The sequence below is a fragment of the Homarus americanus genome, unplaced genomic scaffold, assembly GCF_018991925.1.
Source record: "Homarus americanus isolate GMGI-L3 unplaced genomic scaffold, GMGI_Hamer_2.0 scaffold6289, whole genome shotgun sequence".
NCBI classification, from domain to species: Eukaryota; Metazoa; Arthropoda; class Malacostraca; order Decapoda; family Nephropidae; genus Homarus; species Homarus americanus.
The window spans coordinates 56658-81467 of record NW_024722735.1 but is presented as its reverse complement, the minus strand read 5'-3'; the positions used below and the strand labels follow the sequence as shown (position 1 = coordinate 81467).

General features: G+C 38.5%; 1 protein-coding gene across 2 annotated transcripts; it reads left to right on the top strand.

Moving 5' to 3' along the window:
- On the top strand, positions 1-24596 carry LOC121863131 (cyclin-T2-like). Of its 2 annotated transcripts, XM_042361623.1 has the most exons (8): positions 1-172; positions 2880-3090; positions 3221-3344; positions 8213-8258; positions 12716-12806; positions 14440-14725; positions 17759-19887; positions 23046-24596. In XM_042361623.1, exons 1-8 carry the CDS (start codon positions 27-29, stop codon positions 23094-23096), a joined length of 3084 nt encoding a protein of 1027 aa, XP_042217557.1. In that variant the 5' UTR covers positions 1-26; the 3' UTR covers positions 23097-24596. The 2 variants fall into 2 exon arrangements, with proteins under 2 accessions (XP_042217557.1, XP_042217558.1); XM_042361624.1 differs by lacking the exons at positions 1-172; positions 2880-3090; positions 8213-8258.
- The last annotated feature ends 214 nt before the right edge of the window (positions 24597-24810 follow it).

Below are 24810 nucleotides of genomic sequence, written 5' to 3'. Positions count from 1 at the left end.
TGACGTCACAGTCCGGTGTTGTGCTCATGGCGGCGGAGGAAAGATGGTATTTTACGAAGGAAGAATTAAACAATTCACCCAGCAGGAGATGTGGAATCGACGCAGAAAAAGAATTATCGTATCGACAGCAAGGTGCAAATCTGATCCAGGATATGGGCCAGCGGTTACAAGTGTATCCTTTTGTGATAATGTGTTTGATTGGTGGTTCTCGGCCTTGGGTAACACACGCTGTCATGTTAAGTACAATATTGTTGTAATCCACGCTTTATCTTGGGTTAATGAGTTACGGTGATTAGTATTAGGGTCCATGGATAAGGCTGCGTCATATGAAACTAGTCGGTGAAGTGTGTGGCCAGGTTAAATGTGAGTGTTGTTGTAGTGCACCTCACCGTTGTCATGGCCGTGGCAGCCATGTTTGCTCACATGACCCGTTAAACGTGAACTATTTGTCGCACATTACTACTACAAGCTTTATTGGAGTGCGTATAACTATTGGTCTTACACAGTATTTGGCTTGGGTCGCTACGTCGTGTTTGTTGCGTGGGAGGTGGCCGGGTTCTTTTGCAATTTGATGGAACATGCATGGGTCTAGGCCTGACAACATGGTGCAATATGCAGGCTGGCTGTGATAACTTATTGTTTACACCAGCAATATCTCATCACATTGCATTTGATTCGTTTAGTATTAACTTATGCATCTTAAAGTAACCATTGTTTTGTATCTTTAATGTAGTTTTTACTTAATGTTTATGAATATATCTTTACTTGGGAGAGCATTGCATCCTACCACATGGCAATGGGTCATTTTTATTTTACAGAGGAATTTGTTATGTTATAGCTGTCTTGTCGGTGATGATGTGTGCATCATCCCGTGTTGTATTATTTGTTTTAAAAAAATTGGGTCAGTCTGTCATCAGATGTTCTCAGAAACTGTTAATGAAGACCTGAAGCAGTGGGGTGTGGTGGCTGAGTGGATACACCATTCATCTTCACTACTCAGGGTTGCTGGTTTAGTAATGGGTTACCTCAGTCCACCTTATTGTAAAGGAGTGTCAACTTGACACTTATGGAAGTGAATGGTTGAGTTCTTTGCAGGACTCGGTGCATACATGTGTACTATATTAATGCTGTCTGGCTCTGGCATAGATGACACACTTTTACTATCAGGTAATGGAGTTGTTGTCTAACACTAACTCAAGGTAATATTATTCTGGATTGTACCCAGAGCACACTTATGAGAGGTAGTTGTGAGCTCTACTGCTGTGCTACATTATTTTGATCAGTTGTGATAAACACCAGACTTAGGAATTTGGTGATCTGCCATATAGGTTAACTGTAATACTGCCTCAACAAATTATATTTTCTTAAAAAAAGTTATTAAAATTATTTTTGGAAATTACAGTATCTTCTGGTCAGCAGGTAATTGGTGTCAGAGGAATAACTAGAAGTCCTGATGCTACTTGGAGATGAGGTTTTTAATATTTTTTTCAGAAATTGTTTAGTATTTGGCTTAGCACATGACCTAGGCTTCCAGATGAAAATAGGCTCTTCTTATAGAATTTAATTCTAAACTAACCTAACCACACACCTCTAATTAGTAGAATACAGATATTATATTGTTGAGCATGAAGCAAGAATGTTGATGTTCAATGTAATATATGGAGAAGCAGGATTATACAGTATGTACAGTGCACTGTATATCCCTGCTAGCTGTAATGACACGACTTTGTTATCCCAGAAAAAGTCTCACATCCCCGGAAAGTTTTCAGATACTGTAGTTTAAACTATACATCTCGCATTACATTTAGGTGGCGGGCATAAGCGAAAATATATACGGCTAGCAAAAAAAATTTATAAACCTTTATTCACAGAATCTGTTGTACAGTAATTGTGTTAAGAGAGATTAATTTGGTACCATAATGATTCTAAATAAATTCTCTACAAGACTTCCAGTAAAAGATCCTTAAACTAAATATTTCAACATGATATAGTGATGGGGACTCAATCTTTATGAAAAAATATAACAAATGTTGATACTGGAGTCTATAAAATCACTTCTGATTAAGTTAGAAACACCATTTATGTTGAAATAATCCTGAATAGTGTATCTAAAATTTGTTCAAATAAATGTACAGGTACTCCCCGACTTACGATGGGGTTAGGGACCGACATCCAGGTCGTAAGTCGGGAATGCTTAAATATCACAGAAAATCGAAAATTTGGGTCTCTTTTTCTTCTCAGCATCACAAAACACTCACTTTTAAGCTTGCCAGCCATTTTAAAGTGAATTACAGATGAAAATTTTGTCTGTGTACTGACTTTGGGAATCAAAAATACATAATTTGACGACATTCTGGTACGACTGAGGCAGGGCGTAAGTGCGGGTGGACGTAAGTCGGGGAGTACCTGTATATATATAAATCTATATGATTCGGGCATGCAAGGCATGAATGGAAATGTCACAACTTCTCGCACGGACAGTCACTACAGCATCTACTCACTAGCAGATGCTGTCGTCTTGAGCCTACAGTCGGCATACACTGTCCACTGCTGAATGTAATACATAATAGATAACTAATACATTTTTACATCTTAATACTTGTGATGAAGGTGGGGTGAGGGATTAGCAAGTCATATTGACCTGACCTGAAGATGTCTTGCATACAGACAAAAGCTAAGGTGCTCCAGTGTTTCCCTTTTCCTGGATTGTACTGAATGTACTACAGTGGGTTTGACACTAGGCATTGTAAAATACTTAGACATAGTGCATGAGGTAGTGTGAGTAGTGTGTAGCATTTACACTGCTTGTGAAAGGTTTTATTATATAACAGTAAATTGATGTACTTCTATGTACCTATATTCCTTAACATGAGTTTCAGTAACCAACTAGCAATCAACACCGCCATCGTATATATGCATCGTTTCTACATGTTTCATCCCTTCACACGTTTTCATCGTAATTCCATTGCACCTGCTGCCCTTTTTCTGGCTGCCAAGGTGGAAGAACAGCCCAGAAAGTTGGAGCACGTTATCAAAGTGGCATACCACTGCCTCTTTCGTGACCAGCCTGCCTTGGACACTCAGTCGGAGGTAAGTTTTATGTTGTTCCTGACTAAATGTTTTATATTCTTGACCACATGAATGTATTATCCATCTACAAAAAAATGAAAGTGAATATTTTTTGTGATTTTTAATTTGTATGTTATTTAACATTCTTCAGGGCTATTTAGAACGTGCACAGGAATTGGTGGTAAATGAAAATATCCTGCTCCAAACCCTGGGCTTTGATGTTGCCATAGACCACCCTCACACGCACGTGGTCAAGTGTTGCCAGCTCGTCCGCGGTGAGTACACCCAACCAAGCTTCAGGTTATTTACTGAAATGGAAGCATCGGGAACCCATTTTGTCAAGAAAAGAGCCATAAAAGATTTGCAACTGTTGGACATGTCTGGCAGTCATCTACTGTAGCTATTCATTTGTTTACAGTATTAGGTATGGTGTTTATATACAAATTATAAGGCAGCCATTGAATATGCAATGATCAAATTGTATATGTAGATCATTATTGTAATACTGCACAGTAAAATCATTTGTTTGTAATACAAGTGTGTAAAGCGTTAGGCCAGTAGTGTAGGTCTCTGGGCCTTGTTTCGTGTCTCTTGATTTGGGGAGTTTTGCTCTTGGATTTTTGCTCTTGGCCACAACCTTATTGATTGATTTTCAGGTGTTGGGAGGGAGTGGTCAACTGGTTAAGTTTAGATTCAGGTAGTGAGATCCAAGTGACCGAGTCTGGTGAATTTGTAATGCAGTTGTGCTTTATTACGAGGCCATTTTTAACACTTGGGAGCCCTTAGCAAATCTATACTGGTGGGCCCAGGTATCTCACATTGCTACACCCTCCAAGGACTGGTCCTCATGACACATTGTTGTCATGTCACATTTATGTATGGTGCCAGCACCAGGTAGATTCTTAATCATGCTGTCAAGTGAGGTCATCATGCTGTGTTGGTCTCTGATGACCTGACCCATTACACAACACAGCCACAAAAGTGCTGCAGTGAGCTTCTGACAACAGTTGAGCCCTTGGTAAATGTCCTCTTTGATATTACTGTACAATGATTATTACAATACAATATTGTGCTTCTGTGTGTATTACCACTGTGCAATGTTTATAGGATTTTGTGCTGTGGGGCAAAGTTTCTGTGGTACCTGGAAACAATCAGTCACTCCAATTCAGTTCTGGCAGCAGAACAAAGCCAAAGCCAAGTTAAATCACTGGTCATTCTGTTATTGGCCATTTTAACTTGGCCTGCCTCTGGTGCTCCTGTTGAATGTTTATTTTAGCCGTGGGGATGATAATGAGGCCCCATAGATACTGAACATCAAATGTACTCGTGTTTATGTTTATATGCGTACATTAAAAAAAAGAAGCAAGTACCGGATTAATCAAGCCAAAGCGATGTTAATCAAACGGATTTTGTTATTCAGACATCCATATCACCAGGGAGGCACAACTGTTCAAAACAACAGCCAGCATATTACACTAACACAGATTAACTTATTTCTGCTCATAATAAATTAGTTTAAGTAAAATTATCATATTTATGATATACTGTATATACAGTAAAGTCTTGTTTTTAAGTGTTAATAGATGTTGGTAAGGCTCTAGAAGTTTTCAGAACTGCAGAGATGGTTTTAAAAGGTTCTTGAGTTTCATTGCATGTATGTGGCATGGATGACCTTGTACAGAAAGAGATGAAGTGGATGTACAGGTATATAGTATACTCCTGGCAATGAAGTGGATATGTTCACAAAATCCTCTTTGTTCTCAGGAACTTCGTCGTCGGTAGATTTAACAAGGAGTAAACGGGAATAGCTTGCAGTCCTTTGTTTTTGTGTATTTTACATACAGTGAATAAAAATTAGCAAAAATTGCTTTAATAAACAATGAAAACAATACATACCCCATCATAAAATACAATAGCACATACAGTATTTTATAAAAAGAAATAGCTCCTTCAGCCTTGAAGGGGAGTTCAGCCAGCCGACTGACCTGAGAGATGCTTGGCGGCTCCACCATGTATGGCATGACATCACATTAGGGAGTGTGTGACACACACAGTCAGTATGAAGTACCTTGTATGAACTGAGACCCAATTTTTTTCCCCCAAAATATATATACAGTGAATATAAAAAAAATTTAACTGAGCTTATGTTAAATGGTTGGAAAAGAAACTGAATTACAATACAGTATACATTATTGTATTGTCAATACAGTCCAGAGAACTGGACCATTAGGAATGACCCCATCGGAGAAACAGATGATGATCTGGATATGTTGTAGTGGCATAGAAGCTTATTCCAGACAGTACTGTACTATTGTGTCATGTTTATCAAATTGAAAAGTGAATACTGTACCCTTAGTTTTTCTTTGTGCCAACAAAGATTTTTTTCTCTCTTTCCTTATTATATTTTGGACTTTATATCATGAGTTAGATAAGTGCCCATCTGGTACTTATGGTGTTTGTAATATAATTGGTCTTTAGTTATCAAGCTCTAGTCATATTATAGGGTATGGCAACTTCGTAGTGGTGATATGCCAGTGACTGGCTGCCACCTCTCGTGGACTAACACGAGTCAGTTGTCTCTTGGTGAGTAGACAGAGCAGATGTGGTCCTCATGCTATTGCTCCACATTAACTGCTATTGTTGTTTGATGGATTATTATGTCTCCTTCTTGGAATATGGTTGAGGGTTTAACTGCTTGGTAGAAATGGTCTTTTCTTCATGTCTGCTACTTGAGTGGGGGAGTAAGCACACATTAGGGTAGCATACTGACTTTTTGATAAGTAGTATCTGGATTGTCATATGCCTCTCACTGATGCCTACTGGTGACTCTGGAAGTCTAGTGAGGAGTTTGTTTCTGATGTCAAAGCCAACACCATGTAAAGGCTGACCTCCATAAAGGTGGTCCTTCCAGAAGATGGTGAAGCTACACATCTACCTCTCCTACCCTCTTCCACTTCCAAGCAAAACATTTCTTTGAGGGCAATAATGTCAATATTGTAGGGCTTAAGTTCCACAGATACGAGTGGGGTCTATTAGATACATTGTTCGCGTCCTGCAGGGTCCTTATATTTCAGGTGGCATTAATTGAAGGAACTTTTTTTTTTTTTTTAAATCATCATCACTAAAGTTGAAGTTGCCTTTTCAAGTAGGAGTGATGTTTAGGCCACCCTTTCTTGGCCCTTCTCTCAGAGGGGTGAGTAGCATGATCCCTAAAGTGGGTCTATCAAGAGTAGCTGTCACTCCAGTCCACCCGCTAGTGACCATAAATTGTCCTATGCTGCTGACGTGCAAGGATCGAGCTGGGACATTCACTCCCTGCCCCCATCAGCAGACTCCCCATCATCGCCAGACTTAGCTAAGTTGTGGAGTTTAGGTTAACAGAAGAGAACCTGTGCAGTGAGAAGATTTATATGAGGGAGGAGGTGCACCTTCTTCAACTTTTCCAGTTTGATCTTGAGCAGGAAAGTTCTAATGGCATGGGGTAGACCCATGACAACCAGTAACCTGCCCAACAGTGGAGGAGGTTGTTGGAACTACTTTATGTGGAAGACTGCCATTGTGTGCCCCAACACCTTGGTTCCCTTGGGGTCTGTTCGCTCCCCCCACACACACGCACACATACAGTAATGTATAGTGCATTTTATTGATATCAATTTTTTTTTTAAGTTTTGAGAATCTATATTTAGTATATTACTGTCCAAAATCTAATACATAATTCCAGTGAGACAGCAACTTATAAAAGGTATTTGTTTAGAGCAGACTGATGTTGATACTATTCATCAGATTTGCTGTACATGTTTACCTTCATGAGCAGTCACGGCTCAGACTACATTTATTATGTACAGTAATTTAGATATAACTAGTTGTTAAAGGCCTTGGCCTCAATATTATAATCTGAGAGGGCTACTAGTACACCACCAGTGCAGTGACCTACAGATTATTAGATCCTTTGTTTATACTCTACCGTACAGCCAAACTGGTACAGTACTTGGGTGAAGGGTAGTCAGTACCAAAGATAATAGTTTCACTTTCAAATAAATAATGATTAAACTTCAATAGTTTTAAGTAGAAGTCTACCAAAGGGTTTATTATTGAACAGTCTTGCTAACAAAACTGTCCTGTCTTGGATACAGAGTACTGTATCTTTAGATGCTTGACAATGTTTACCTCATTATTCCCCAATTGTTTGAAATATTAATGTGAAAATAATAAGTGTTAGAGAGACAAGGTACTGTATTTTTATACTTTAGAAAAGATTAATTGGTCATTATTGAATCTGTATGTAAAAATAAAATAAAGGTACAGTATGTAATAGGATTACCATAGCCTTATTGTGCTCACAGTCTACACTGCTGAGCTTCCATCAAGGTTTGTGGGATTATGACCCCAATGTTTTAAAAGTTGAATGTAATTTCACTTCATGGATGAGCTGCATTTTATGATAAATGTTGCTGGTCTTTGTCGTTTTTTATGCTGTACATATACCATACAGTATTGTACAGTTTACTAGATAAAGTAAGTGATTTTACTTAACTATGATCTTGTTAAGTGGTTTATTGATGAACTTGAATTATATGTTTAGTTTCATAACACTTGCACTAATGTGCATATACTATGTCGATTTTGTTTCATTTAATGTTGTCACAAGACTTAGAGTATTTGAGTATTCAAATATCTTTTGGTTACTGCACAGTACAGTATATTGTTACTGTAAATTGTGAGACATGGTTCAGGTTCATCTTTTAATAAATAATGTTTGCTAATGTTGCTGCTCATGTTAGTTGTTGCATTAACTAACTTGAAGTTCTTTAACACTATTGAGAATTGTGATGTTGCATTTACATGTTCATTGTTGCTACATGCCTTAATGTGACCAAGAGCAGGCAGACTTGTAAGTATACATATATTTGGTTATAAGTGGATATATTACTAATATTTAATTGTTGGCAGTGAAGCCCACCTGGTAAGTAAAGAGTGAAGATCCTGGTAAGGTGCTATAAGGCAAATGGGTAATGCAACATTGTTCTAAAACTGTTTGTCTTTTCTTTTCCCGGTGGTTGGCTGCCCTGGTGGGGCGGTCGGCTGCGGGTCACCCACTACCTGTGCTGTGGTGCTACTGTCCTGGCGTGCGCCCCAACAACAGCCACCAAAGATTTGGCCCAAACCTCGTATTTCATGGCTACCAGCAGGTTATTATCACTGGCTGACTGTTTGTCACTACTGCCAGTAACAAGTTTCAGTGGGCCCCTCCTGTATTTTATAACTGTCTCTTAACAAGATGGCAAATCGCAAGCTGTACTACTTTCCTATTAACTTTTCTCATTATGCCATGATACCTTCAGTACACTATAGCAACAATACACTTCATTAATTTATCAGGTTGGTTTCTTTCACACCCAGTTTTCTCTTGCTGTCGCCTCATTTATTTACAGCCATACATATGGTATCACTTTTACTTCAACCTTGGCAAAAGAGGTTACTCTAGCCTTATTTTCATAAACCTCATTTAATTGCTTCTGCAGCACCATGTAATTCTTGACTTCATTTGGGGGTCAGTAACTTTATTAAAAAAGGTGCCTCTATAGCACTTGACTTGGGTAAAGGACCAAAAATTATCTGGATTATACCATGGGTAGCTGGGCATACTGGTAAAATCATACCATTTTTATTTCTAAAAGTATTTTTGTAGTACTGCTTCTACATTCATTGACCATGAATGACCTCCTCCTGCATACATATGTCTTTCACAAGTTAGATGTACATCTTGACCATGATGTTCACAGAATCCAAATGTGTACAAAGTCTTGTACAGTACATACAGTATATGATTATCTACATGGTTGACTTGGGATTGTGTCCCTTCATACCCAGACTACTATCTGGTATTGTACTTATGCATCTTTGCCTTAACTTATTGGTTTTTCATCTCTATAAACTAAACTTAAAAAAAATCTGTAATGGATGGGATATCAAAATATTTATCATACAGTTACAGTATGTGGTTTAGTACAGTACTGTATTACACTTTTGCCTCTGTCTGCCGGGATAATGACTGTATCCATTCAGTTTTCCCTCATTTGTACCAAGGGTTGGGTTACTAAGAAAAGGCTGGTATAAACAAATTTATGCTTCCTTAGTATAAAAGGGTTATATTGCCAACCAAAGACACTAATAGCAATTCAAAATATAAAATACAGTACTGTAAATTTAAACTGAATGAACATTATGAAGGAGGTTACTACATGGTTCAACTCATAGCTTTAAGCAACTGAGTGAATGTCCATTAGTTGAAATGAGGAAGTGGTGTTGGGGGCATAAAAGTGACTCGAATATTTGGGTGCAGGTCATTTAGGTCCGCCTGATGGCACGGATCATTAATAAGGAGTAAGGCCCTAAAACGGAGATGTTTTTAGTCATGGCAGTAGCACTCTTCCACACAGAAACAGTTCACAAATAAGTCTTCAAGAAGTTTTGCAGGTATCTAGTCTCTTTTGATTGACTTACCAGTGAACAGGTAGAGTTTGGTGGCCAAGACCCTTTAAACTGCAGGGTTTCTGAGTAATGGGTTGTGTTCTGGTGGTGGTCTTCTTGTAAACGATGCACTCTTGTTTTTTCCCACAATGCATAAGGGAAACATCAGGAATAAAATTGTCTCTCCGTCCCTGTGTTTCCCTTGCTACCATCTAACCTCAGATTTCTTGCTCGAAAAGTACCTGAGATATTGCCCAGACAGACAGACAAATGAAGGACACCTGTAGAAATGATATTGACCTTTCATCTCAGGTTCATCATGCTTGAGACTGGACAGATGTAGCACCCAGAGTAACATATGCATCTAGTTACAATTAACATCATTCACTATATCTTATACATTTAATTTACCATCCTTCATGTTTTTAGTAAATGTAATATTCCTTTACAACCTTTATCTGTTATAGTCTTGTCTTTTTTATTCTTTTCTTACTTTTTTCTCTTTCAACAATGTGGTAGATTCTTATTACAATATACAACTTATAGTTTCTAAGGAACCTGTTCTTGCATTGTATCCATGGATTACCGGTAGTTTTCAACCCAACCTCTCTTCTCACACACACACACACAGCTTCTCTTATTTCATAAATTTTCTCACACTTCTTTGTGAACTTAAAAAATGTGGCACTTAGAAATTTAGTTAATTTTTACCATCACTATTTCTTGATTCATTTTACAGTTGTTCTCCCCCCCCCCACCCCCCTCATTCTTTATTATTGTTTATATTATTTATTTATTTATTTTTATTTGGCCACAATTCATACACTGAACAACACATGCTGTCTCACTCATGTGTTATTGACCGTTATATTCTGGAGTCTCTTGCCATGTAATCCATCCGGAAGTGTTTATTGTCTTCACCCCCTTCCTTTCATGTCCTTCATGCCCCTCCTTTACAGTAATATTTTACTCCAAATCATCCTTAAGACCTACTTCACAGTGTTTGTTGGTGTACATCCCATCATTAATTAAGAGTGAGCTGTTTCCAACTCCTTTAGTCTTGATCCATCCTATATCTGAACTGATTACACTCTGCAATATATCTTATACGTACTGTACTATGTACTTTTCTTATAGTACAGTACTGTACAGTGACTCTCCCTCACCCTCCACCCCATCAGCATCTTTCCATGCCATCCATTTATCATCTGACTTCTTCAGGTAGATATCTCAACATACCAAAGCAGGACTCTCAAAGAAATTAATTACTTAAATTGTTGCAGTCCCACTACAGTAAGGTTAGATAAGCTCTTTCAAGTGTTTCCAGCTAATACTGTGCTATAGATGCAGACAGAACCTGACAAGAATGGTCTAACCAGATGCTTTAAATTTGTAATTGTTGGTTTGGAGCTTCCACTTAATAATTTTCTGCACAACAAATTCTACATTTCCTAAAGAAGACCCACATGATATGACCAGTGAAAATTCAGAGTCAATGGGAGTAAAGTCGTCGTTCCTTGTACAGTATTGTTATTACTGGTACCATATCATGATTTCAAGTTTTTAATTCTCCTAAGAAGTAATATTACTTTCTTCAGACACATTAACTAATTTTCTGTGGATTTTACATTCTATAATGACATGAGTTGTCACTTCAGTTATGGTCTTGTATACACACCAACACTACTTATTAATTTGAGTTCTTTCATCATCATCATCACCCTACTCCAACTTGTCATTCTTAGACCTTTCCTGTATAACAGCTGGCCTGCTAGTAAGATTGTTTTACCAGTAGGCCTGCACAGCCATTCTTGTTGAGCTGGACAGATGTGTTTGAGGGAGGGAAGGGCTTAGAAGGCTCACTCTAGCTTGTTCCTGGTGGCACTGGGCTAGCTAGTGCTCCGCTCCTCTCTCTCTTTTGCTATTGTTTTATTATTTTTTAAGACATAAGAGGGCGTTTCCCTCATTTCCAAGTCCAGTGGCTCAACTGATTCGGGTACCTGTTACTTTTAAGTTCATTCAGAGGGAGTGGATGTGCAGCTGCCCTTTGGCTGATGAGTATTCAACAGTGCAACGGCCTGCTCACTACCCGCTCATATAGTGCAAGCTACCAAGCCTTATGGGAATCATCATAGCTGAAGTTTTTAAAGGCACATCACCAGTGGTTTGCAACCCCTAGTAACAGTGCTGGGTGTTGTCAATCATATATTACTCTTAAAATGTGTATTATGTAAGAAATAGATCTTTTTTAAATCAATTTAAATTAAAGGATCTTTTCCTGTTTGCTTTAGATGCATGAGTTGTCTTTACTGTTGATGATACAGTATAAGTAAAATTGTCAAGGTTGTGGCTTCTTTCAAAATGTATATTAAGAATAGGACTTTAGCTGATTAGTTAATCTCTATTAGTTTAATTATAGTACTGTATACGGTATTGCCATTCTTAACCATTTACCGGACAAATCTACACGGGTTAAGTTACTGCTCGTAGTTTCACTTTTCAAAATTGCTTCAGTATGGTTGGTATCTCATAATTGTTGTACCCATTACAACAGAGATCGAATAATACAAATAATCCTGCCAGTTGAACCATCTACAGGTATATGAAAAACAACAATCATTCATTTTTAGGGCAAATTAAACTTGATTGGCAGTTGCCTTGTTTTGTGGTTAATAATGAACTATTAAGTCATATATTATGCTTATGATAGTTTACTATCTTGATGAACACAGCAACAGCAGTTTTAATTGTATCAAAACTTTGTTGAACGAGGAAGCTTTTGTGTGTAGAGGGGAAGGCAAATGGCTGGTAATGTGCTCATAATCTAATCAGCTGATGACTCCTTGGATAACTAATGCTTGCCCCAAGGTGTGAGGGCAAACATTACATGGGGCTCCCACTGTCTTTGGGGGTCACATCATATATACAGTACATGTAATTTTTTCACCAGTTTGTGATCTCTCTTCTAGGTTATCACTCATTTCGAGGCTGGAGGGTGTTCCATTCTTTTTCATACCTTATTGCAGGACTTCTTCTCTCAGATCCTGGCCAATGGTCCCGGGACATTCATAAATTTTTTCACACATGATCGAGGCAGCTTCCTGGGTCAATCACTCAAGACCATAAACTGAACAGCTCAGATAATTTGCTGATTACTCATTTTCTTTTTCCACAGTCTTCATATGACGACGATGTGTCTGCAGTACAAGCCCACCGTGGTGGCTTGTGTGTGCATCTACATCGTCTGCACATGGAGCCATTATGAGGTAAGTTATGTTCACATGTTTTATTGGAAAGTTTGGTTAAAAGCAGGGTTATGGGATGTGCTTTGTCTGCAATCCAACAAGTCCAACTTCATTTGGGTGTTACGTGAATTAATAATTGATACAGTACTGTACTATACTATCAGACTTGCTTACTGTATATAAATCTGACAACTAACAGCTCACAGAATGTTAACTCATATTGTTTAATTTTATGACTTGATATGTGTATTTTTCCCCCTCATGTTTACAGTATTCCGATGTCATTGACACCCCAGGGAACACCTAAACAATGGTGACTTGGACTAACCCTTTGATTAATTACATTCCTGCAACAACCACCTTTCTAAAAAATAATGATTGCTGCTTAAAAATGCCTAATGATGACAAATATTGAGTTGCATCGGGTGTGCCTTCCATTTTCCATTACTCTTGAATCATTTTTAGATTTACAGAACCTCTCAAGGTTAGTCTAAGCCACCTTATGACACTAAATACTGTACATTGAGGTCATACCACTAGGAAGAAGATACTGTATGTGCTTTTCCTTTGTTTTTAGTCACTTGTGAAGTTTAGTGATTTGGTCACATTAACTCCTCAATATTAATGCAGTAAGGTGGATATGGCGTGTGTTAGAATTCAATTTAATAATGACTTAATATAAATTCAGCAATGATTTAATTATTCTTGGTTGATACACTGCCCTCTGTAGCTCAAGGGACAAAACCCGGTTATGTGATAATTTCTTTGTCACTTATTTTAAAACTATATATTTCAACTTCATTTTAAACAAGGGATATATTGTATTCCAAGAAAAACGCAGTTATAGCCGGTTTGTTAAGAGAGAACCATAGTAACTGAGGACCAACGCTCCTGAAGACTGGCTTTGATGGTGTGAGTCGATGATTTGATTGAGGTTGTTATCTTTTAATCATTGATTTTTGTGTCACTACTAAAAGATATTGTGTGCTTAAATGTGGGAATAATTTACAGTGAAAATACTGTTGTATGTATGACGTTCTTTAAGAAGAGGGCGAGTACGCTGATCACGTGTAAGTCTGTTGGCATAAGTCCAGATTGACTTCATAACTCACCAGGAAAATAACAGGAATCTTGTTAGGGATGTAAAGGTAAAAGGAGGGTAAGACTGTACCCTGTAGCACAGATTGCTTGTGTGTGATTTCCTGCTTAAGAGTAAAAGACAATTTTGTTGTGTTGGCAAGGGCCAGCACAAGTAGACAGGGAGAAAGTTTTTCCCCAAGTTTCTGTCAATCTCTTAGCCAGTCTGAAATACTATTTGCAGACCTGGTTATTACAATTGAAAAGGTAATATTTATCTGATGGCAATAATATGAGGTGTATTTAACTCTGTATTCAAAGTGAATTCCACAATCTAACATCATGGTATTTGCAGTCACCTCCATGTCACATGTAATCTAACTTACAGACTGATAAGGATATGCAATCCTGTTGTGCCTCACACTCTACTGCCCGAGCACTCACTAATACAACTTATGACCAATTCTTCATCACCCTTGTTGTCATATTCAGTCTACTGGTCACACATTAAGAGTATAGCTACTAAATATGTCCACTTCATGGCTAGTTATTGATCAATTAATTATTGTGACGACAGATTCAGCGGGTAACGGAAGGCAAGGATTGGTTTTGGTACGTCGACAAGACCGTGACTCTCGAGTTATTGGAGACCTTGACGGCCGAGTTCCTTGCCATTCTGGATAAATGTCCTAATCGGCTTAAGAAGATAATGAACTCATCACAGCACACGGAAGACCGGGGCAAAGGCTGCCAGCCGGGATCCTCTGCCACGGTGCCTTCATCCCGCTCCCTAGCAGCCGTTGGTTCATCCTCATCTTCCATAGCTTCACGTGGACACGACCATAACTCTCACAGTAAAACAGGTATTGAAATAATACTTCTATGTTGGTCATTTTTACAGTGATATAATTTTTCACGTAGTTTAATACAGTAGAACGTCGATTTAAAGCGATTCAATTTAAGATTATTTATTTAAAGCGACAGCGACAATTAAGGAAATTTTTTTATTTAAATTGAATCTTTCCTATTTTGTGAGAGTCATATCTGGCACATCATATTTTGAAATTCGTGCCTAATGTTTCTCAGGGCACGCTGCACTGTCCTCAGGGCAAAGCTGTACTGTACATGTACTCGGTCAAAATAATGTACTAAATGATTGCTAAATGTTTTGTCTGGTGCAAACTATAGCATGATTATATTCAAATTAATCGCTATCTCATAAGAATTCCAGCAATGTAAATTATATTCTCCCCGGTCACTTTTGTGACATTTGATAAAAGAAAAACTTATGTCACTCTTAAGGACAGATAAATAAATACCGGTAAGCACTAGACCTTGGCATCACCTGTCAAACATATCACCTCCCGCCCTCCCCCCCATCTTCCCAGCCAGTAAACAGACCATTTCGCATCCCTTAATTTTAGCTGTGTTGATTTATGAGTGCTTGTTTTAACATAATACTACAAAAAACAATGTTTTGTTTATTCTATGAGATGGGCTGAGGTGCATCTGGGTTGACTCAGTCTTTTTAGTATTTTGTGTTTCTTTCAAGTACCCGTACCAAACTAAATTATTCCATTGAAACAACACTTCGATTTAGTGCAAATTCGGTTTAAAGTGACCTCTCTTGGAACCTATCTGACGTCCTACTGTACTGATGATCTAATTAAGCTGTTTATCATTCATAGAAGTTAAATGTTTGTTGTATGTTTATGAGGGCTACAGATTTATATAAATTACTGAATCCTATTTATGGTTTTTCATTTACTTGGTTAAATACGAGAAAGAGAATGTTTTTGTGCTCATGGGAGGGAGCATTTGGGGTTTACCTTTTCCAGCCATTGGTTTGTGCAGTCATAACTATTTAAGATTTCAGAGTATGATTTTGGTAATGGATAATTTACCATATGATCCCTAAATAGCTCAAGCACACATACACTACCATACATGATATACCTTGTGTACACTACCATGGTACTTGTTACATCAAATACAATCAGCTTCCTGTAACATTATCGCCTCCCCTGAAAAAGTATAGTGTCGTCATGCCTGGGGGAGGGACTGAGACCTACAATAACTGGTGTGTGCTAAGTCTGGCACTGTGTATTCATGGGTTGTATTTGACCATGGAGAAGTAAACACAACGACATAAGCTGCATCTATCAGGGCATGTGCTTGGGGGTAATAGAGACAAAGTACAAAGAAGGTAGGCCCTGCTCTTATGTGGCCTAATGCATATTATTATGTGTCAAAAAGAAAAGCTATTGGAGACGTAATGTTCATGCACCCATTTATATTTAAAGGTCTTCATGAGTAATGTATTATTTTTGTTGAATTTTTGATACCAACACTTTTTTAGTAGTAGTAGTACAACATTTACCAAACACTGTACATATTTTGAACTTGCAAGTGTACTGTACTGTACATTACAAAGCTTTAGGTGGTACAGTATGTCACTCTGGTCATGTGTCTGATCATAGCTTCATCTTCAATATTCCGTTCATCTCAATTTTTGGTATTTATTCCTTTCTCGCAGTCTTTCCTATCTCTTTCTCTCTCCCCTCTCTCTGTCCCTCCACCACTCCTGGGAGGGACACACCTCTTAATCGGGTAAATCACTTGAAAATGCAAGAAATTGCTGGAGAGTTCTGCTGAAGCACAGAACCGGTTTCAAAAGAAGTAGTTGGCTTGTAAACAATTTTGATACAACATTCTGTAGCCAGCCAAGATGGTTGGATCATATATAACAATTAATTTCTTTTGAGATTTTGGGTAATTACTTTTTGTTATCCTATACAGGTATAGAGAGACTTACAATAAATCAAGTTTTCCCTGAAGTAAATGATGTGGGAGGTTTTTTAAATAAAATTCAGGTCTGGCAATACTGTAGGTTAGGTGGTGGGATATTTCCATTTGGTGCACTGCGTCGTCATAGTCTTCCCCGAACACTGCACCCGTACCTAGCAAAGGGTTGAGTAGTTTTTGTTTAATGAGATTTAGCTTTTGTAATCCACTATGAAGTGTCGAGTAGATGATGAAGAGGTTTTGAAACTAACCGTGACCCCCAATTGTAGGCCCTTTATGTGTTGTGATCAGTGAAACTTTGGAGGAAGGAAGTAATAAATGGCTTCTTTATTTAAATATGAAAAATTGTTCTGTTCAAGAAAAGTGGAAGATAGGCCGAAATGAGAACCATTTTCTAAATTTGCAGTGTTTTTTTATGTAAACCAGCCAGGGTGCTTTAGCCGACGATAGACTGTGAGTACGGTATCGAGTTTTGTTTATTTTCCGTGTATTGTTTTTAGTGTATTGTACTGTACACCAGAGCGGGATTAGATAACACCTATCTGTCATTTAAGATCTTTAAAGGTGTTCATATCTTTGAGACTTGATGTTTGGATCATGATATGTTTTGAGATTCAGGGATGAAGCCCATATGTTCCATAACACTGAAATTTAGTTGTGCAAATTCAGTCTAATGTACACAAGATTTTTTAAGAATGTGACCCCAAGGCAAATTAAGAGTTTACTGATATTTGGTGTCTCATTTCCCAAAGACTATGGAAGGTGTGACAGTTGTGGTCCAGTTGAGTACAGTAAAGTGTATATTAAAACTTGTTATGTGAGCAGTGTGGTATAACGGTTGTGATTTTTATTAGCAGGTTAAACCCTTGGTATATTTTAAACCCTGCACCTATATCAGTTTGGAATCACTGTATAAGAATGTTTTACTCATTAGTATAGTTTTTATTCCTGTTCTCTTGTCTTTCTCCTTATCCTTTCTTTCTTCTATATTGTGTTCCCCTTCCTGGATGTAATGTACAGTATTTAATTTATGACTCCTTTGTGGAATACTAGATAGACCATGTATTAAAATTTATTTCTTTTATTCCCAGGTCTGAAGGTGCCCCCATCTCAACCTCACCAGCACCAACAACCACCGAAGTTGAACCTAAAGGAGTATAATGAGAAGCGGGAAAAAGAACGCAAGGAGAGGGAGAAAATGAGAGACAGAGACGGAATTGATCCCCGCGATAGCAAACAGTTTACTCTAGTATCAACGTCTCATTCGTCACAGGCCGTGACCTCTACTGTGGCGTCCATTGCCTCATCCCACGCAGCCTTGCATTCGTCTCTCCCCATGCGTGTCAAGAGTGGCAAGAGCAGCAGTGGACGTAGCACTCACGTCGAGCACGTTAAAGCCTCGGCCGTTCACAGCAGCAACCACAAAACACACGGCCACGGGGCCTCTCAGGCGACACGAGACTCACAACCAGCCTTGGAGTCCTTGTCCTTGCGAGTTAGTGCAGAAGCTCCGCGCCAAGAGCAGCGGAGAGATGTCAGTGCACGTAGTGATAGTGAACGTTATGATAAGGGTAACAGGACTAGTAGCAGTAATGTGGATGGTAGATTGCCAGGAGTTGACGTAAAACCTAGTGTATCTGATATTAGACAACAGCAATTGTTAGATGTTAAACCTTCTAGACAGTCTTTAGATGCTTCATTATTAGAAAGAAAAAAAGAAATAAAACTTGAACAGAAAACCACTGAACGTAAACCTCCCGAGCCAAAGCAAGAGCAGGTGAAAATAAAGACAGAAATAAAGACAGAACCTAAGGAAGAGGTAAAATCACAGTACAACACAATTTTTAACAACAGTGACCTGCCCGAGTTTGCATTGAGTGACTTTTTGAATGAAAATACTTTTCTTAATTTGAGTGACGGACCCCCAGACGAGCTGTTCGATAACTCTGATACAGAGACTAAGCCTAACATTGCTGCCATATTAGAAGACAATAGTTTATTACCCAGTTCAACCCATCAGAAAAACAAGTCTCCTGTATCCTGCCAGCAGCAAGTTGGACACCAAGCTCAGCATACCCAACACACGAGCAGTGGCCATGCTGCAGCAGTAACAAGTGGTACGAGTGGTAATGGTGATCAACGGGTAAGTGAAAGTGCTGGCGCAACTGCAGCACATAATTACCATGGTACACGACATCATCACACCGCTACTAATGGTTCAGTACCTGCTCCCCAGCCTGCTCAGATCACTCCTCAGTCTTCGAAGAGTTCTAGCAGTAGAAAGTCTCGTGATGGTGAAAGAAGAAATAGTGAACGAGGTGAGGCTGAATTGGTTCCTATGGTTACCAAATTGGAGGACACAAGATACCGCACCGCTCTAAGTGACCCGGGCACCCCTATCAAGGTGCGTCCCGATGCAGCGAATGCAGCTGCTGCAAATTCAACTTCGAAGCCACCTGCTCCCTCCTACAACACCCCTACAGCGGTAAATGCAGAACCAGCACAGAAAATCCCCAGTGAGTTAGTTCTGCGTGTAAAGGTGCCTCAGCCAGAGCTTCAGAAGGAGCTGCAAGCTGAACCCCCACCTGTTGTTGGGAGTGCTAGTATACCGGTAGTTCCAGAAAATAAGAAACACAAGTACGACCATCCACACCACAAGCACAAAGAGAAAAAGAAACATAAACATAAAGAAAAAGATAAGCACAAGGATAGGGAACATAAGGAACACAAAGAACATAAGAAGGAGAAAAAGCACAAAAAACGTAAGGATCGAGAGAAAGACAAAGAAAAAGCCCGTAGCAGTGGAGATGGTGGTATTGGACCTATTAAAATAACTATAGCTAAGGATAAAATTGTGAATACACCTGAGCCAACTCTTCCTTTGCGTCCTCATACAACCGCACCACCAGCCGCTGTTACTGTACCTACTCCCACTCCAAATACCACTCCTGTTATCCCAAAGTTCAAGATTACTAAGTCTAAACTCAGCAAAAAGGACTTGTTTGGTGGCACCTCCTCCACCTCTCCAGAGAGTAGTCCTGCTGGTGACTTGACCCGTGACACTCCCACTACCTCTTTAAAGATCAAGATCAGCCGGGACCGCCTTCGTCCAGATAAGGAATCAAAGAAACGAGACAGGGACCGCAGTCCAGGTGACGTCCATCCAGCGAAGATCCCACGCAATGGCAGCGAGGCAAGACCCACCCACGCAGCCCCTCAGGTGGGTGGTGGTCAATACAGACCTCCAGGTGGTGGAGCTGTTGCTCATCAGCGTTATCCCCAACAGCTGCCTAGAAAGCACTTACCTCCCCACCACATGGGACCCCAACACCCTCAGTATCCCAGTGCTCTCCCACCAGCTGGCATGATGCCCATGGTTCAAGCTGGACCATACTCATATCAACATTTCTATCCGTACCAAATTCCTCCACCCAATTTCCACTATCCTCCTCCTCCATATCCTCACCCAACACATCACTCTCATCCACCTATGCCTTACATGCAAGCACCTCCACCAGTATACATGCCAGCCCAGCCTCCTCCACCTCAAGGGTCTGCAACCTCAAATCCTCCTCTCCCTACAGAACCACCCCCACCCACGCCTCCCCCACCTCCCCCAGAATAATTTGCTTTTTTTGTGGGGTATTTCTATGCATCCTTTCAAGATAATGTAAATCTATATTGAGAGATTATGCCATTGTTATAAAGCAAAATTACTTTTATTTTTTTATTAGAGAATTTTTTGTTTTATAGCATAACTTATTCCTTATACCAGTTAAAATTCCAATCCAATAAACACAAACTCAGGTGTCTGTTTATAAATAGTAATAGGCCAGGAAATATATATCTATTTTTTAGGAAATACATAAGCACATGACATTTGTATTAAGACATCATCCACAATAGAATGTAGATCATCATTCATTTGCACCACTGGGAGTCGTACCAAACCATACGTCATATACCTGATACAGTACAGTACATCTTAGTTATTTCTATATATTGACTTATAAATCACCCTTTAAATCTGGGGTATTATTTTGCTTCACACATTAAAAATAAAGCATTATATTTTTCTCGTGCACAGTCAGGAATATACTGTACTGTATATATATAACTAGCAGCTTAGTTCAGTATGTGCCAAACACACTAATACTCCGCTATGTAGTTCTTCATGAGAGTTTATTCTTTATTTTGTGCTTCAATATTACTTCACACAGAGCAGTAGTAAATAGTTTAATTTTGTTAATTTGCTCTTCAATAATTACCTGGTACCCATTTGCTAGGTAACATAATCATAGTTAGTAGAGTAGCATATTTGATCAATGTAATGACAGGTATGATGATTTCTTAACTTAGCCTTTTGATGCTCTGGGAACAGCATGAACAGTGTGAGTGTCATGTATAACAAAAGTATTTTTCTAAAAAGAGAATATACATTGAGCTATAGTCTAAGTTAGTTTCATCTATGAATACAGTACACAGTAGATACATAAAAGCCAATTTTTATTTATATATATATATTTTTTTTTAGACTAAAATTACTTCCCACTCATTTTGAAGTATTTATATACCAGTACAGTATATGAGGCACTCTGACCCATACAGAAATGTCTACACAACACTTAAACATGCACGTGAAGATTATTATTATTTATTTATTTATTTTTTTAAAGATTCAACAATAGTGATTAGCATAATTTGACTGAACTCTTTATTAAGTTATTATGTTAAGTTGTATCATTGATTAGTTTTGTGCTTCCGGTATATGAAATGACCCAGAGTGTTGGTAAAAGGGTATTAGCATTACTTTGACTAACAGGTTTTAAAAAGCATTACCAATACATAATGTATTTTCAGGGTAGATAGAAGTAATCCTTATGTGTTTTTTTTCTCTCGCTTCATAGAGGTTTGGAGTACTGTATATTGTTAAGTCTTTCATATACGTGTTTATGTGAATGTATATACGTACAGTAATTCGACAGTCGGTTGTGGAGAGAGAAATATAAATATGGAAGAGAGATATAGTGTGTGTGTGTGTGTGTGTTTATATTCTATTATTAAAACCAAACTAAAAAGCAAAGAGAGTCTGACTGGAATGCGTTTGGATTCGTGTTGACGTAATAATATAAGTGAAACGAAAAGAGTGATTGAAAGTATAGGTGGTATAAGTGATAGGAACCAGGATGCCTTTATTTGGCAAAACAGAGCAGAGGAGTGAAGAATAGGCAAGCTTAGGATGAATTAGAATGGATTGTGTTCGAGTTGTGAGCCAAGGTATTTGACTACTAGGAGTACGTAGATGAAAAACAAAAGAAACTCGGAGGTGTATACAGATGCCGGATAGTGAAGATAGAGAACTGTTATATTGGATAGGCAAATGAAATGTAAGATTGATGTAGATGTTTGAAATGTAAGATTGGAGTGAATGTTTGAAATGTAAGGTTGATGTGAATGTTCCAATGAGTGTCTTATCTATACCATAACTTAGTAGAAGCAACGTTACCAGTGAGTTGAAGGTTTAGAGCAAAAGAGAATGTGATTATGTGAGAAGGTTTTAAAAAATTATCAGCTTATTGAAGGAAATATAGCTAAATTGAATGAAAGAAATGATTGAGATAAGGAAACTCTACACAATGGGGATGGAAGAATGAAAATAAAGAATTATAGAGAATGAAGGAAAAATGAGTGTATGCTTTAGCTCTTTGTTTCTGGCCGGCTACCTTGTGTTAAGTGGGTAGAGGCTTGATGGCGTGATATAGGTGTGTTTGTGTGGGCATGTATATTTATATATACGCAGAATATACGTAACATTCTTCTGTGTACATACTTTTATATTCAAATTTAAAGACATACATTACCTTATGATTTTGTGAGTGTATTTGCTTGAACTTGCACGCACGATCTTTTATTTTACCAGTGGGTGTGGTATGTTGTGGGTGTTTTACTCTATTCTGTAAATATATCTATATACATTTACAAGTAATTAGATATTCTTAACTACTTTACCTTGCTTGTAATTCTACTTCCTAGATAGATTTTTTCTCTGCCTTGTATTTATTACAAATTAAAATGTTTATATTTTTATAAATATATATATTGTTATGTGGTGTTGTTTATAAGGTGATGATAGTCTTCCTGTACCTGGTGTTGTCTGCATGTATAAAGCTTCTTCATTATCTACACTGTAGAGTTGGTACTTTTATTATTATTATTATTGCTTTGGTTATGCCTTCATTTCTAGAAGACAACACACACACATGTATTATCTATAGAGTATATGTATACTATACATGTTTCCTCTTTGTCCTTGATTGTGGTGTACTAATATAAGCTGTTTCCCTGGTGGTTTCTGAGTGGTGTTTGGATGCTTTGCAGGTACCCATAAAGGACTTGGATCCCAGTAGGTGGAGCTCTCAGAGGCAGTAGTACTGGCAAACATTTGTAGACAACTGACCTGACATGACCTAGCCTCCCTGACCCAACATGAGCTGGTGTTATGTTCCCTTACCTGACCTTGGCCACAAGGCATTTGTATTATGGCACTTACAATGTAGTGCCCATTATGTCTTTTGAGTTGTGAAGGGCTTTTAGATTTAACCAAATTAAATTACAGTCAAATTACTATTATTATTAGATATAATTAAGTGTGATACATTAAATTTGTCAATAGTTGTGCTAGTTTTGTGAGCCAGGAGGTGAGAGAGCGAGTGGTGTGGACCAGCTCGGGAGGGTCGGGAGTGTGGGGGTGTGCTGGTGGTGGGTGCAGGTGGTTGGATATGGCCTCTCACAATACACACGTTTAGTTTATTCTGTTGATGTCTGCTTAGTTGGGTTTGGCTCTTAGCCAGCCTGCACTGGGAAGTCCTTGTTGCAACTCTATGTTTACACAATCTTTATTTCTTTAAGCACACTTACGGGTCAATTGGCAGGCAGTTGTGAGTTTCTTAGATAGCTAAGCATTCCATGACTAGTCAAGTCAGTGTTAGCACATCCCAGAATTAGGGTGCCCCAGACCCTTAGCCCCATCCATCCTCTGCCACTCCCTCCCCACCACCTGTAACAACCAGCTTTGGTAACACCAAAACCGTCCATGCTTGGTCAGTGTGTCAGCGTGTCAGGCTCAGTGCTCATTTAATTGCTAGTACACACAAGATCCCTGAGAGCCATGGGCTGCTGCGAACATCATCCCTCCTCTGTGGCTGTTTGGGATCCTCCTCATCACTGGAGGACGAGGCACTGCACAGGTCTTCTGGTCATCGGCTGTGATGCGTCACTACTACGGCCCAATACTGCTGCTACTGCTGCGGCTGTGGTTGTGACATCTTTAACCTCAACATTTTTTCACTTCACATACACTCGTTTTCCTTTCCCCACAACATGACTTTAGAACCAGAAAGTCATCTATATTTAGAAATGTTTAATCTTGAGCTGCTCGTTTTTGTATCGTACAGTACTTACTACTTATGCATCATAATCATACTCATACTACGCAGAGCTTGTATCATCAGCATGTATGTGTTATGTTGTGAGGGTTTTTAATTCTGAAAATCATCTTCTCTGTGAGAAGATTTGTTGGAACTCTGTTTTATTTGTGATGGAGTTTCCTATAGTTTCCGTGTGTCCGTGTGACTTTTGGAAACTAACTTTGGTTCACACGCCTCAGGTACTCTCATGGTAACACCAGCAGTCATATTTACCCTGCATAACATGAAATAACCATTTCTGTTTATATATATTTATTATTTACTATTAATGTTATTCTTGTGTTGTTAGTTTGTGGACTGAAAAAAATTATTGATGCATCAGGCGAAGGAAACTGTTCAAGTTTTGCTCAATGCTTTTTGTGATGAAACATGGACAAACCACATGCATTAGTTTTTGTATAGCAGTTGTTGTACAAAATGAAACAATGTTTTTGTAAACTGACATGCTTTTTATTTCCATTTGCCTTATGTTATCAAATGCATAAATTGAGTGGCAGTTTAAGAACTTATTTCTTTTAGTATCAGTATATCTGTATTTAATGTAGAAAATGTTAGGTTAGTTGGAGTAAATATGTAGATTATTTTACTTTTGACTAATTTTTTCTTTTGTTATTATGATTGTTGCGTGCATGTGTGTGTGTGTATGTGCACATGTG

What these genes read in the sequence shown, in the direction of transcription:
- LOC121863131 (XM_042361623.1), top strand. Translation starts at nt 27, where the DNA reads ATGGCGGCGGAGGAAAGATGGTATTTTACGAAGGAAGAATTAAACAAT. An exon ending in GTGTTGCCAGCTCGTCCGCG is followed by an intron (nt 3,345 to 8,212) that starts GTGAGTACACCC and finishes CCCCAACAACAG; the next exon opens with CCACCAAAGATTTGGCCCAA. An exon ending in TATTTCATGGCTACCAGCAG is followed by an intron (nt 8,259 to 12,715) that starts GTTATTATCACT and finishes CTTTTTCCACAG; the next exon opens with TCTTCATATGACGACGATGT.